This window comes from Denticeps clupeoides, chromosome 1, assembly GCF_900700375.1.
Source record: "Denticeps clupeoides chromosome 1, fDenClu1.1, whole genome shotgun sequence".
Lineage (NCBI taxonomy): Eukaryota > Metazoa > Chordata > Actinopteri > Clupeiformes > Denticipitidae > Denticeps > Denticeps clupeoides.
The window spans coordinates 2305919-2321711 of record NC_041707.1 but is presented as its reverse complement, the minus strand read 5'-3'; the positions used below and the strand labels follow the sequence as shown (position 1 = coordinate 2321711).

General features: G+C 47.1%; 1 protein-coding gene across 1 annotated transcript; it reads left to right on the top strand.

Annotated features, from left to right (window-relative positions):
* Nucleotides 1-7: 7 nt before the first annotated feature.
* arel1 (apoptosis resistant E3 ubiquitin protein ligase 1) lies at nt 8-14022 on the top strand. Its single transcript, XM_028991420.1, has 22 exons — nt 8-45; nt 193-396; nt 1195-1363; nt 4140-4360; nt 4823-4894; nt 4971-5197; nt 5491-5728; nt 5847-6016; nt 6627-6807; nt 6965-7209; nt 7957-8034; nt 8117-8258; nt 9549-9670; nt 9789-9864; nt 9941-10050; nt 10123-10302; nt 11372-11497; nt 12189-12318; nt 12400-12458; nt 12539-12628; nt 13557-13732; nt 13811-14022. Exons 2-22 carry the CDS (start codon nt 249-251, stop codon nt 13911-13913), a joined length of 3063 nt encoding a protein of 1020 aa, XP_028847253.1. The 5' UTR covers nt 8-45; nt 193-248; the 3' UTR covers nt 13914-14022.
* Nucleotides 14023-15793: the final 1771 nt, after the last annotated feature.

The window sequence follows — 15793 nt, the reverse complement described above, 5'->3', positions numbered from 1 at the left end:
CCTTCAAGTTGTCGACAGCGGGCGGACGGGATCAGGACGGCGGAGGTAAGCGGGACGCGCCGCGGTGCTGAGCCCCGGCGCCGAGGCCCCGGTCTGGCCGGAATCTGGCGCCTTGTGCGTGTGTAAATTTCACGCCGCGAACGCACCCATTTGCGCATGCTCGCTGTACGTTCTTCCTCTTTTTTTTCCAAGATGAAGCGAGGACCCGTGGGGGCACAGAGGTCGCAGTCCGGGCCGAGGATGAGCTGATGGACCGCCGCTTTGCGCTGACTTTCATCCTCTGCTCCGTCTCCTGGGTCCTCTTCTGGGAAGTGCGCTGGAGGAAAGCGAAGCAGGGTCAGATCGAAGAATGGCTCCAGGGTCACAGCCTGGCCGAGCACAAGCACTTGTTTGAGGGTGAGCGCGTGTTTTTCTTCCGTCTCTTCTTATTGTTGCGTGTAGAATTACTAAAACTTCTTTTTATGAGGAGAACTCTTGAGGTTCAAGGTCCCCGGACATGACATCGGTCTTGCTGGTCCCCTAATTATGTATCAGAAGTCTCTTGGTGCAAAATTCCATCCACTTTGATCCAGTCCCACAGTGATGCTTCCCAGGACGCGCTGTCTCACCATCTGTAGCTTTAAATGCTAATGAGGAGGAGAGAGGCGGGACGAGTGGCCTATAGGAGTTGAGGGGACATTCACAGAATAATTACGTCTTCAACACCATTCACCAACCACAACATTTGCCGCAGACAGGAAGTCATGTCGGCATTTTCCCAGAAAAAATAAAACGAACCCGCCAGTTCTTCAGAGTTTCACATGACGGAACTAAAAAAAAAAAAATACATTTGTGCTCATTTTTACCTTCAAACACTGAGCACCTTCCATGCCTCACACGTTTGGAAGCCATGACGGTCGGTGGAGATAAGGTTTAAGGGGAGGGGCGGGAAAAGCATGAGAAATGGGAGGTAACCTTTCCCCTTATGACGTCATAAGGGGGACACATTCCAGACCATCTGAGCTGTCGCTCTGAACGGTGAAGTCACTCAACACCTATCACTATTTGTAGCCACTGCAGGTCCATAGACAGGCTGGGGGACTCGTATTAATGTTCAATCATCTCACGTTTTTCATGTCAGGGGACCTTTAAGGTTAGAACTGGAGTCATCGGAGCAGATTGTTTTTGATTGTTGTCGTGTGGGCTCGCGTGCAGACATCCAGACCCTGGAGGAGCTGAGCCTCTGCGTCCTGACGCGGCTGGAGGAAGTGGTGCGGGAGCGGCGGCGCTGGAGGAACGTCATCGAGGCCCACATCCAGCTGCTCCGGGACTTCGCCTTCCAGGAGTGGCTGTGTTCTCAGAGCTTGGAGCACTACTACCACACGTGAGCTCTCTTTCCGTCCTCGCAACGCTGCACGTGTCGCACTGATTGGTTGATTAGGGTGGTAGTAGCCTAGCGGTTAACACACTCGCCTATGAACCAGAAGACCCAGGTTCAAACCCCACTTACTACCATCGTGTCCCTGAGCAAGACACTTAACCCCGAGTGTCTCCAGGGGGGGACTGTCACTCTGGATAAGGGCGTCTGTGCTGTAAATGTAAATGATTGGTTTGTGTATCTTGTGTATACACAGACATAAATCAGCACCTTGCAGGGAAGAACATTCCTCTTCACGGTTCTGTACTGTAAGGACAGTAAAAACAATGTAAATAACTGATTTCCACACCTAGAAATCCAAAGAGAACCCTCTAGTAGATGAAGGGCTGAAAATCACGGAATTCATGAAATGTCCGTGCTGCAGTATTTGGTTGTGGGCTGGGACCGTTCCACCACTCGGCTCCAGCAGGGGGCAGCAGTCGCCCCTCCGGCTGCTTCTTCTGTGACATTGAGTCGTGCCAGCCGCAGTGCTGAAGGGGTCATTGCAGTGACGAAGGTTCATTTAAGGGCCATTAGACAGTGCTGCGTCGCCGGCACTACATACTGCAGGATTCAGACCAGGCGTTGCCCTGAGAGCAGGCTGATAAAAATCCAACATCTGGACTCAGGGATCCAAAAGAGATTTATTATCAATACAACATAATAAGATGCTGTATACTGTGTATAATGTTGTATTGATTATATACAGTATACAGCGTGTTATCAGTACAACAATACACAGTATACAGCGTTTTATTATGATAAAATCCATAAATTATTAATACAACAATATACAGTATTCAGTGTCTCATTATCATTTACATTTACGAGACGCCCTTATCCAGAGCGACTTACAGTCAGTAGTTACAGGGACAGTTCCCCCCCTGGAGACACTCAGGGTTAAGTGTCTTGCTCAGGGACACGATGGTAGTAAGTGGGGTTTGAACCTGGGTCTTCTGGATCATAGGCGAGTGTCTTACCCACTAGGCTACTAGCACCCAACATTATCAATACAACAATATACAGTATACAGCATTTTATTATGATAAATGGCAAAACAATATACAGTGCATAGTGCATTTATAAAAAGATTAAACACTTATGAATTTAGAAAAAATGACACTAAATTTAGAAATCATTAAACCGGGGACAATATCAGCTAAGACGCCTCAAAATGTCTGTACGGGGTATGAAAAGTACGGTTTGAAGTATATTCAAATTGTTTCAGACCATAAATGTCAAATGTTTTTCGAAGGGCCGTGTGTTGAGCGCTCTGGCTGCTCTATTTGTGTATATTCTGTAATATCTGCCAATGGGCCCTACAGTTGACATCCCCACACACTTGACCCTTCTGCAAACAAGGAAAGGAGAGAGAAAAAAGAGAGGAAGAAACGTTGGGAAGGAGAGATGCAGAGAGGGACCCCCTTCCAGGGTAGAGTGAGCCTGCAAATGGTGTCACTGCAGGGTTGGTGATGGTTTGTCCAATAAGAAAAAAAAGTCCTACAGTTGCAGAGGTGGAGAAGTCTACAGTGTAGCATAGAGCATCTGTCCATGTTTGGAGGTCCTGGACAGGGCAGAGTAGGTTTTAGTCCAGTGTCATGGTGTACAGTATGATGCTACTGGTCCACTTGAAGATCCCTGAAGCTGTAGTTGTTACGGTGATGGTGTCTGTGGTGACCCTCTGGTTCATTTCATGCAAAGTCCTCATTGAGCAGTTGCCAGGAACCAGGATTTATCTGCTGGTCTCTTCACTGGAGTCTGGGTGCTTGATTCCGTGTCTCGGAGAAAACAGACAGAAGCAGCGGCAGATGGTGGCATCGTACGACTGGTGCTGAAGTACGTGGTTATAGTGGTATATTGGTGGCTTCCTGGGGTGAATTTAACACTGTCTGTGTTTGACTAGGTGACTGTGTAGTTAAGTGGACGCAGTAACGGACACAGTGTCTGGGACTTTAACAGAAGCTCAGAGAACACAGACATGTTTTCAGCCCCCCTACACCAGATACCTGATCAATATTCAATATTTCCTTCCCTTTTTCATTCAGAAGAAGTTTCTTTCCAGCCCTCTTCTGATGCTCAGTTGGTCGTGGTTGCTGTAATGAATATTTTGTATATATTTAATATATCTGCTCTGGGGCTGTCAGCTGACTGGATCTTCAGCGGAGGAAGTTCCCTGTGATGCAGCGCAGGGTAAACATGGACTCTGGTCCTGTTTTATCGGGATGGGGGTGCAGTGGCTCGCTGGCAGTGCTTCACGTGTAGCACGCGTCTCAGGTGACCGCCATGTCACCTTAAATAATGTCCATTTATCAAATATTTTTGATATCGGAGGATGATCCATGCGCTTTAATTCAGTCTTTGTGAAAGAGAACTTCAAGCAGCTTGATGTTTAGTAGGAGGTGATGAGGAGGATGACGAAGAGACCTGGTTAATCCACATTTTACACAAGATGGTGCGCATATAATATATAAAAAAAATATATATTTATTTTAAGTGAAAGTGAAGAGATTGTCATTGTGAAACACTGCAGCTTACGGTGAAACGTGTCCTCTGTATTTAACCATCACCCTTGGTGAGCAGTGGGCAGCCATGACAGGCGCCACTGGTACCTTCACCAAAGGGACCTCGGTGGGACCCTAAACGGGTCCGCTTCCTTGCCTGCTGGTCCACCACATACGGAAAGTTTGTGGTTGGCGTGGTGATTATTTTGCTTTCTTTTTTTGTGGCTTTTCCCCACACGCAGCCTGAAGGCGCTGGGCTGCACCAACCTGGACGACTTGGCCGAGTTCGACAGCCAGCTGCAGCTCTCTCTGGCCGCGTGGGGCTACTACTACGAGGACTACATCAAGCTGTCCACCGGCGTCAAGGTCCTCCAGGCCTCCAGGGGGCGCCGTGACCAGGACTACGAGATCCAGCTGGCGCACAGCCTCGCCGAGAGGCGCCTGCATGAGAAGTGGTCCGTCGGTAAGTGTTCCCAAGTATCGAACCCATGCGCTTCGTATAAATCAGCCACGCGGCGATTATTCATTTATTAGTTCCGTCTCGTCTCACTGCCAGAATTGGAAACTAAAGGAATCAACTTCCTAGTGGGCTGCCCACAAAGTCCCAGGTTCAAGCCCCACTGACCCTCACGGCATTTATCGGGAGTGACGGGGACATCGTGTCCCTGGGGTGTCTCCAGGGGGACCGTCCCTGCCACTCTGTCACTCTGGATGTGTGTAAATGACTTCATTGAGCCTGTTGAAACCTGTTGAGAAGGTCCCGATATTTACCCAGCGCCGATCGATCTGCCGCTGTGGCGGCGAGGTCAACGTTGCTCGTCCCGCTGTTACTAAGTAACCGCCGGCGCGCCAGATGTCCCTCCCTCGCCGCGGACGTCGTGTCTTTTGCCGGCAGTGCTGACCGCCGCGCTTTTCCGCTTTTCAGCGGGGGCTCTGATCTTCGGCTGTACTGTGGCGTTGTGCTTCCTCATACGGGACCTCATGTTCTACGTGATTGGTGAGTTTTTCTGGCGAGTCCAGGTCCCCGCCCAGAGTGCCTCGGGAAGTTGACATCCTGTGTTCTCGTCCTCCAGGTGGAATTACTGTTTCCATCATTGCGTTCGTCTTCACCATCAAGTTCCTGTGCGAGCTCGCTGCTCGAGTGGTCAGCTTCCTTCAGAATGAGGACCCTGGCCGCCGCGGCGACCGCAGCATCTACGACTACGTGCGGGGGAACTACCTGGACCCGCGCTCCTGCAAGGTCTCCTGGGATTGGAAGGAGCCGCAGGAAGTGGGCCAGACCATGAGCTTCCGGGTTCAGGTGGGACCTCTTCGGGTCAGGAACAAAATTTCGTCCCATCTGATGCCCTCTGGTTGGCAGCTGGCGTGTATCAGCGCGAATATGAATATCAGACGTTTTTAGTAAAAACCACGGCTGGTTCCGAGGATTTAACTCCCGTCTCACTGACTGGTGTGAAAACGTCACGTAAAAATCGCTAATCAGAAACGAATCATGAGACCAACGAAGGTTCGCGCCTCTAGTGCATGAATATGTTGTAAGTTCCCGGTGTCTGTCGCGGCGTGACCTCTGGCCCTCTGCTCCCCCCCCGGCAGCTCTTTTACAAGAACGGCCAGCCGTTCCCCGCCGATCGGCCGGTGGGCCTGCGGGTGAACATCACCCACATGGAGCTGGCGCTCGACATCCCGGTGACCCAGGAGGTGCTGCAGGAGCCCGAGTCCAACGTGGTGAAGGTGACCTTCACGGTGCGCAAGGCCGGCCGCTACGAGGTCGCGGTCAAACTGGGGGGTCTCAACGTGGCCTACAGCCCCTACTACAAGTTCTTCCAGCCAGGTGACCGGCAAAAGCGAGAAGGCCGCAGACTTACAGCGTTGTTCTGTACTCCGTCGCCTTGATATTCTGTGTGTGTGTGTGTGTGTGTGTACATGTACGAACGTGTGTCCCACCGCAGGCACCGTGGTGCCCTCCAAAACGAAGATCGCGTACCACTTCTCCACCCTCGTGCTGACGTACGGCCAGCAGCACATGCTGCAGATCGAGCCGCGGGACGAGTACGGCAACCCCACCAGCAACTCGCCGTCTCTCGTGGACGAGGTCAACTACAGCGTCCACGTGCACTCGGTGAGAAGCGCGCGCTCGTGCGTCTACATTTACATTTTACATTTACAGCATTTATCAGACGCCCTTATCCAGAGCGACTTACAATCAGTAGTTACAGGGACAGTCTCCCTGGAGCAATTTAGGGTTAAGTGTCTTGCTCAGGGTCACAATGGTAGTAAGTGGGATTTGAACCTGGGTCTTCTGGTTCATAGGCGAGTGTGTTACCCACTAGGCTACTACCACCCTTAGTCTAAGTTGACTGTGATGTGTATTTATTATTGCCGGACTCTTTTAATTTTTAGTTTTAGTCTCATCTTTGCGTCAAGACGTCATTTTAGTTTTCGTTAGTCTGTCTCGTCTAGTGGTTTTGCCATTAAAAATTTGAGGCAAAATATCTCCATCGGCAAACCTGTATGGTGTTGCGGAAACATGGCGCAACGCAAATGTGATGTGATGAAGACTATAATGTAATATTGTTGCAGGATAAAAGCCAAACTAATTGTGGTTTAAAAGATGTCCCTGTAACTACTGACTGTAAGTCGCTCTGGATACGGGCGTCTGGTAAATGCCGTAAATGTAATGGCTTTTAATCGCCACGTCCTTTTCTCCTGCCACCCGTCACTCTCTCCAGCTGGGCACGGCGGATGATGACTGTATGGAGGACTACATGAGTCAGTCCGCTTCCAACAACAAGCAGCTGTGCCAAGTGCTTCTGCGCCTCACCCTGCGCAAGAAGGGCGTGTTCAGGGCGCGAATCACCTACAAAGAGCAGCCACTCAGCAACGGGGAGTTCGACATCATCGTGCTGAGCGGTGAGTAGATCTGGATCTTCACTCCGTGTGAGTTCAACCTGAGCGCAGGACATCAGAGCTTAATGACTTCCAGTGTTGCTTTTCATCAATGATGCATTGTGGGTAGTAGGTGTTGTATTTCGAATTGTGTTATTATTTTTTTTTTTTCTCAACTCAGAAAATGAGAAGAACTGTGTGGAGAAGAACGTGTCCACGCCTGGCGTTAGCATCTACTTCGAGGCCTATCTCTACAGCCAGGGCAACTACAGCAGCTCCACCTGGCAGCTGCCGGCGTCCGCGCTGCTGGCCCCACAGAGGAGGCCGTCCATGGGGGACGAGGAGGAGGAGCACGACTCCCCGGTGGAGGGCCAGCCCGAGAAGGTGAAGAAACCAAAAAAGGTCTACTGCTACATATCACCAAAGGTAGGTGGCCGAAACATGGCCGTCGAATAGGGCTGGGCGATTTATACAATTCCGATCCACGAGTGTCCGCTCTATCTCGGATGACCTTCTGGCGTTTTTTTACCGCGTGTATTTATATTACTTTTAAACGTAGACATACGGCTGCTCCCCACGTCACACGCGGGGAGTTAAATGGCTGAAAGCGCTTCCAAGGAGCGCCGCGATAGTCATGAAGATCGTTGACCGGAAAGACGGAAATGGTCTGGTTACGGTCCAAGCCGCGTGGAGAAGAGCTGAAATACTCTGATTCTTTTTAGGATTTGGCTCCCTGTGAGTCACTCTGTAAACTGATCCGAATGCGTGAGTCACTTAAGTGACTCGGGTTAGTACCATTAAACCGTCTGTGAGCAATTCAGACTGTGCAATGTAAGTTATGTAACTTTTTTATGGTAGTTTTAATGATTATAAGATGTGTTTATGTGACTTGAGTTTACCATTAAAACACTGTGTAGTTAGTTAGTATTCAAAGGATTCGGTTCAATGGAGACCTCAGATTCATGATTCATGAGTGATTTAATGGATCCAGGTGAGTCATTACACAGCAGTAACGTGGCGCAAATGAAGTCGCTGTGTAAGAAAAGTCTAGAAGTTTGATATGGTAAAGTATATTGTGATTTGTTTATGTTTTTCTGCTACATTGCCCAGCCCTACCGTCAGGTTAGACGATTATTTTAGGACTTCTCTTCTCAGTTATCTATTGTCTTTCAGCAACTTTCCGTCAAAGAGTTTTACCTGAAGATCATTCCATGGCGCCTTTTCACCTTCCGAGTTTGCCCAGGAACAAAGGTCTGACATGGCAGTTTGAAGATTTAGAAGAACGCAGACATGAGGTGTGGAAGTATTAAACATGACTGGTCTCTCTCATCAGTTCACCTATCATGGGCCAGACCCTGTCCACAAGTACCTGACGCTGGTGGTGGACGATGGGATTCAGCCGCCTGTGGAGCTCAGCTGCAAAGACCGGAACATCATGGCTGCCACCTTTATTCGATTCCTCCACAAGAACATTGGTAAGACATTTATTTCCCATTGAAAATATCTCTCTGTGGATTTCTAAAGGGTCAGTGGTGGCCTAGTGGTTATGGAAGCGGCCCCGTAATCAGAAGGTTGCCGGTTCGAATCCCGAGCCGCCAAGGTGCCACTGAGGTGCCACTGAGCAAAGCACCGTCCCCACACACTGCTCCCCGGGCGCCTGTCATGGCTGCCCACTGCTCACTCAGGGTGATGGGTTAAATGCAGAGGACCGTGTCACCGTGTGCTGTGCTGCAGTGTATCACAATGACAATCACTTCACTTTCTTTCTTCTCCATGAAAATGACCGTTAATAAGGAGTGTTTGTTATTTTGGAAATCACAATGTCCATAAATTTTAATCACGATACTTTATTAATACACTGAATAAAATATGAAAATGAGGCATCCAAAATTATTAGCCTCCTGGCCATTAATAGTCAATATTGCACCCTTTCTGAACCACAACAGACACCGGTCTGTTAGAGTTGTTCTTTACTAGGTTGGCACAGGACCCATTCTTCCATTGCACATCGTTCTAGCTGGTCTAAATTGCATGGTTTCGGGGCATGGGCATTCATGTTATTTCTCAGTTGTTGTTTTTTTTTTCGTGCTGTCATTACATTTACATATACATTTATGGCATTTATCAGACGCCCTTATCCAGAGCGACTTACAATCAGAAGTTACAGGGGACAGTCCCCCTGGAGCAACTTATGGTTAAGTGTCTTGCTCAGGGTCACAATGGTAGTAAGTGGGATTTGAACCTGAGTCTTCTGGTTCATAGGCGAGTGTGTTACCCACTAGGCTACTACCACCCTACGGGGTGTTGAAGAAAACTGCACTTAATCCAATTTGGAATAATGTAACATAGCAAAATGTGGAAAAAGTGATACACTGTACGTGAAAGCCCACGCTATTTCAGGGAGATTAATTGGAGATGGAGGTGGATGGTTCCCAAGAACAATCGCACTGGTTGTGGAATTTACCAGTGGTTTGGTTTGCAAAGACACGCTCAAAATAATCCTTGCAATATCTAAACGTTTGCTTTTTTAATTATATTTCATATAACACAAGCCTAAAATTTTATTTGTATCACGTTTCATCAATTCTACAAACATTGGGAAGAAGTTCATGAAAATGCTCCATAATTCCTTGGGGCCTAATCATTTTTTTTGTTCACTAATCATGAGGATTCAACTTTTTTCTTATTATTGATGCATGGTCATCATCAGTATCGGTTGTTTACGTTGCTGGTAAGTTTGTTTATGTTTTCCATTGTCCAATCAGGGGGCTCGGAGACCTTTCAAGACAAGGTGAGCTTTTTCCAGAGAGAACTCCGGCACATTCACTCCAAGCGACCTCGCACCAAGACCTGCCTGAAGATCAGCCGCCACGCGGTCCTGGACTCGGTCAGTGGGAATTCGATGCATGTGTGGATGTTTGAATAATTCTGTTGTGTGTGTGTGTGTGTGTGTGTGTATATAATATGTATGTATGTATGTATGTGATTTTTCATACTCTTACTAGTCTTTGAAGGCCACTCGCAACTTCTCAGTCTCGGACTGGAGTAAGAACTTTGAGGTCGTGTTCCTGGATGAGGAAGGTCAGATCATAATCATCATCTGTTTCTTTTTTTATGTATTTTTTTCTTTGTTTTAATTTGCGTGAGTGTTTCACAGCTCTGGACTGGGGCGGTCCCCGGAGGGAGTGGTTTGAACTGGTCTGTAAGGGTCTGTTCGATACCAACAACCAGCTCTTCGCCCGATTCACTGACAACAACCAGGCGCTGGTGAGTCTGGCTCTGAACTGCAGGTCTTCCGCACGCCTCGGGGGGAAAATATTCAGACCTCCTGTGCCTCAGGTTCACCCCAACTCCGACCGGCCACCGCACCTGCGGCTGAAGATGTACGAGTTCGCCGGCCGCGTTGTCGGCAAGTGCCTGTACGAGTCGGCGCTGGGCGGGGCCTACAAGCAGCTGGTGCGAGCGCGCTTCACGCGGTCCTTCCTGGCTCAGATTATCGGCCTGCGCATGAACTACAAGGTACAGCTGCTGCACGTCGTTTACCAAGTTACTACTCCAATCCAATTAAGGCTGTGCGATATGGCATAAAATTCATATTTCCGTATAAATTTAACGGTAGACTGTATATATTGCCGTATATAATTTGATTATTACATTTAACGGAACTGTTTTTGAAAGGGTAACACGTTCATAGCAAAGGTTAACGCAGTGCACTTGTAACCTCAAGGCTGCGGGTTCGAGTGCCGTAGACCGCACCCCCACTCCCCAAACACAAAAAAAGGAAGCGGCCCCGTAATCAGAAGGTTGCCGGTTCGAATCCCGATCCACTGAGGTGCCACTGAGGGTCCCCTTGAGCACCGTCTTCCCCACGCTGCTCCCCGGGCGCCTGTCATGGTGCCCACTGCTCACCAAGGGTGATGGTGAAATACAGAGGACACGTTTCACCGTGTGTTTCACAATGACAATCGCGTCACTTTCACTTTATAATAAACTTTTTGCAGATACGTCAACATATAGCATAACCATATACCAGATAAAATAATATCTGGACAATTTAACTGAATACTTGTCATATTCGCGGTAGGCTGGTATAATCAAAATCCATTTATACACATACTGTTCGTACCGTCAATACCACACTGCCTAAATCCAATCACTATATTTATATAGTTTTTGTCATTGTGAGACACTGCAGCACAGCACACGGTGAAATGTGTCCTCTGTATTTAACAATCACCCTTGGTGAGCAGTGGGCAGCCATGACAGGCGCCCGGGGAGCAGCGTGTGGGGACTGTACCTTCAACAAGGGGACCTCAGTGGCACTTCGCGGTTTGGGGTTCGAACCGGCAACCTTCTGATTACGGGGCCACTTACCTTAACTGCTGGGCCAACGCTGCCAGAATATTCTGATATTTTTTCAAAGTGCTTTTTTTTTTTTCTATGTCTCTTTTTCAAAAGGTCATGTGGAGAAACTGGATTTTTAAACCAGATGATGGGTCCTTGGCAGCCACGTTGTTCTGCGGTGATGAATTCCTCTGTTTATTTAAAGTTCCAGACGGTTTTTCATCCTCGGTTTTTTCCCACGCAGTACTTTGAAACGGATGACCCGGAGTTCTACAAGACGAAGGTCTGCTTCATCCTAAACAATGACGTGAGCGAGATGGACCTGGTGTTTGCAGAGGAGAAGTACAACAAGTCCGGGCAGCTGGAGAAGGTGAGTCGGAAGATCACCTCAAAAGATCAGGCAGAGTTGGACAGCAGTGAGAGAACGTTCGTTCCACTGGTGGTTGTGGTGGCGACTCCTCTCATCCTGACAGCAGGATTTGGGGTCACGTGGCCCGGGGTGAATAATGGGTGAGCAGGGTGCCCTGTTTTCAGTAGGAAACACTAAGGACGAACAGAAATGAATCCACCCATGCCACGTTTCAAATGGAGGGGAATCGTCCCACAGAACAGTCAATATTTCAGAGTAGTCCGACTATAACGATAAATTTGATGATATTACAAAATATGCTTGTTAACCATTTGGCAGCATAAACATTACGGGTTACCTAAAAATATTCAGTAACGACTGTAATAGCATTATTTAGTGAAGCATTCCATCTTTAATTTTAGTCATTTTTAAAAAATGAATTCCACCTGTGTTTTTGTGGATTATAAAAGCCTGTATGAAACCGTAAACAGTATTTCAGCCAATCCTCATACAGACTCTGCTGCTGATGCACATTAACGGGCTTCTTATCATGGTCTGGCGTTAATACTTTGCCGACAGCCATGTTTGCGGTCACAGTCACGACTTTCTTATTTTTTTTTTTTTTACCGGTATTATCATGGATGATGAAATATGACCCACGTCTAGAATGTTCTTCTGTTTTTTTTTTCTTAACTGGCGATTCCTCTCTCAGGTGGTGGAACTGATATCGGGCGGGGCTCAGATCGCAGTGACCAATGAGAACAAGATGCATTACCTGAACCTGCTGGCCCAGTACAGGCTGGCCAGCCAGGTTCGGGACGAGGTGGAGCACTTCCTGAAAGGTGGGCGGGGTCGGGGAAGAGGGTGTTTCCTCTCTCAGCATTGGCATGGACGCAATATGGATTTCAATTCCTCGTCTGCAGGTTTGAATGAGCTTGTACCTGAGAATCTTCTAGCCATATTTGATGAGAATGAGTTGGAGGTAGGTGTGAGCCGACCGTAATCCAGATGCTTCTTAATCAGACGTTGCTTGTCACTGAATAAATGTGTGTGTGTGTGTAGCTATTAATGTGTGGCACAGGTGACATTAACGTCCAGGACTTCAAAGCTCATGCTGTGATTGTGGGAGGATCGTGGCACTTCAGGGAGAAGGTTTGTCCCACGATCGTGTGAATTACAGGAAACAATAAAACATGCAAGATGCCAGCTGACCCTGTTTTGTTGGAGATTTTTTTTTTAATCAAAGAGGTAAAAATAAATACACCAAGTTATACCCCAGTTATCTGAGATTTGAGGGCTTTTCAGTGTTTTCAGTATAATATGGAGCTGCCTGGCATTGATCAAGGTGAATTAGTCTACAAGGCATATAGATTTCTAAACAATATATCAATTAACTAGTGATCAGTAATTGATATTGATATTTCATGACCTCCAACGTTTAGCTAGATGGTATAGTTTGAAGGGCAGGATAATTGGAAGGTTAAGATCTATCCCCTGTATAGGGCCCCATGAAGTCCAATTAATTTTCTCCTAAATTCCCTTTTTTCTATTTTAATTCTTCTGAATTCAGTGCATTCTGTTATTAGCCTGTCATAAATGTATTCACCTAAAAACTGTGATTATGGAGTGGATGGGGTAGGGGATAAATGCAATATGACACATCACATTTAATCACTGTTCAACAAAGTGCTTGGACATTTACTGTAAAGCATTTACCTTTAAATAATATGTGCATTTCATGCAAAGACCTATTTCACAATATTACACGTTCTTCCATTTGTAAAATAAAAGTGCTTCATGTTTGAAACCTGCATAAAAAAAAAGGAATACAGAATGCCCACTTGCATGATTTAACTGGAACCATGATCATAAAATCACCTTTTGAATCAGTTGGTTTGTTTGCATGAGTTTTTGACTTTATTTTTTGAGTTCATTCAATGTGTTTTCTTTATTTTCATGACCATTTACGTTGGTAGATTCTCACCGCCATAGCTGACGGTGGCATAGCAGAAATCATAGGGCCCTACATTTTATCTGTATTAATTTCCCTCTTTAATTCCTGTACATTTTTGTGTGTTAGGTGATGAAGTGGTTCTGGGCGGTGGTCTCCTCCTTCACTCAGGAGGAGTTGGCCCGTCTTCTGCAGTTCACCACCGGCTCCTCACAGCTGCCGCCCGGGGGCTTCAACACGCTCTGCCCCTCCTTCCAGATCATCGCGGCGCCCACACACAGCACGCTGCCCACTGCACACACCTGGTGAGATGCTACACGTGCGCACACACACACACACACACACTCTCTCCTCCTGAAATCCCCTCTTTACACCCCGTCCAGTTTTAACCAGCTGTGCCTGCCCACCTATGACTCCTACGAGGAGCTGCACAAGCTGCTGAAGCTGGCCATCAGCGAGGGCAGCGAGGGCTTCGGGATGCTCTGACCAGCCTGCCCCGCCCGACTTCGCCTCCTCTGTTCCAAGTGCAAACACGAAGGACTGTGCTGCGTGCGCGTGTGTGTGTATATACTGTAAATATATAATATGACCTCTTTAGTTCCTTTTACTTTTTTTTTTTTTTTTTTTTTCTATCAAGAAAACGGGACCAGTGGCCCAACTTGCGTTTCTAGAGCGTAAGACTCTACGTCTGCTTTGTTTTTATAAGTGTGAAGGAGAACGTGGCATTACTTAGGCGGGCGGGTCCACGTCACCGCCGCTGCTGAGTGACATTAAAAGCAGTAGAAGCCTATATGAGGTGTCTTCTCCACACCCATAGCACTTTGGCCTTAACTGATCAGGGAAGGATGTCTGTGTGTACATGTATATAAACCATACGAATATTCTGCTGTCATTTTAATATATATGTGTGTGTGTGTGTGTATATATATCATGAGATCCAGATCAGCCGCGACTGAAGCCATCTAACGTCTCAACGTCTATGAAGGATTAAACAAACAGCCATCATGTTCGTGCATTTCGTTTTATATGTTCTTTGTGCAATTTTTCTTTTTTTTACTGCCCTGCCTTATTTGATTTGAGTTTGTTTTTGCCTCTTGTTGTCTGTACAGAGCTTGGATTTAAGCGGATGCCTGGTGGGAGGGGAGAAAGATGAGATGCAGATGCTGAAATGAATTCATTTTTAATCTGAGATCATCTATGCATCTCGCTGCACAAGCCAGAAATTGTTGCTTGTTTAAAAAAAAAAAAAAAAAAAAAAAAAAAGGGCGTTGAGGGAGGGGTCTTTGTAGCATCAAGGGACTTTATGCGAATTTACTTTAATATATATTTTTCAGGCACCCCTGATGGCACGTTAACACGGGTGCAGACCTAGCGATCATGCAGAAGTGCATTATGGGCCACGTGATTCCTTTAGCCTTCACCTTGGTACAGATAGTTGTTCAGATTTCTGGTTGAGGTATGGTTTTTTTTTTATTATTATTATTATTGCTGTAAATACTGTGATTTACTTAAGTCTAGCTTCGATGTGAAGTCTCCTGGATTCCCTTTCCTCCGATTTCTTGTACGTGTTGGTTGGGAGGCTGGTGTCAAAGGTCACTTTTTCTTCTCTCTGCACTGTTACAGGTTCTGATTGTCATCAGTTCCCATTTGTTCTTAATGCGACCAATAAACAGAAGAACACAGTGAAAATGAGTGTGTTTTGGAAAGTGATTGTCATTGTGAAGCACAGCACACGGTGACACATGTCCTCTGTATTTAACCCATCGCCCTCGGTAGCCATGACAGGCACCCGGGGAGCAGTGTGTGGGGACGGTGCTTTGCACCGTGGCACCTTAGTAGGTTGAGATTCGAACCGGCGACCTTCCGATTACAGTTCCGTTTCCTTACCTGCCAGGCCACCACTGCCCCACGTTAAACGTTGTTTAGCCTCGATTGCAATATAATTTATAGCATATATTATATTTCTCACCATGCTGAATATTATAGAAACGACACAAACAGCCAGGACTGCTTTCCTTGGCCAATAAACCCGATTCTGATTGTGATCGAACAGAATAAAACTTGTGCAGTGGGGTGATGACCACTAGGGGGCAGCATGGCAGCAAGATAACATTTATATTACATTTATATTTAAGGCAGACGCCCTTATCCAGGGCGACTTACAACGTGCTTTCAAGTTACCATCGATGAAGAGATCAATTCTGGTTCACTAGGACCCCCAACTATATAAAAATAATGATAATAACAAACACAAAAAAGGTCCCCTTGCCGACGCCGGGCGCTGACAGGAAATCCTCCACTTGAACGGAGAGCGGAAAGTTCAGACCTCGAGCAGGTGACTTTCCTGCAAGCGCAGCGTCCGAGGC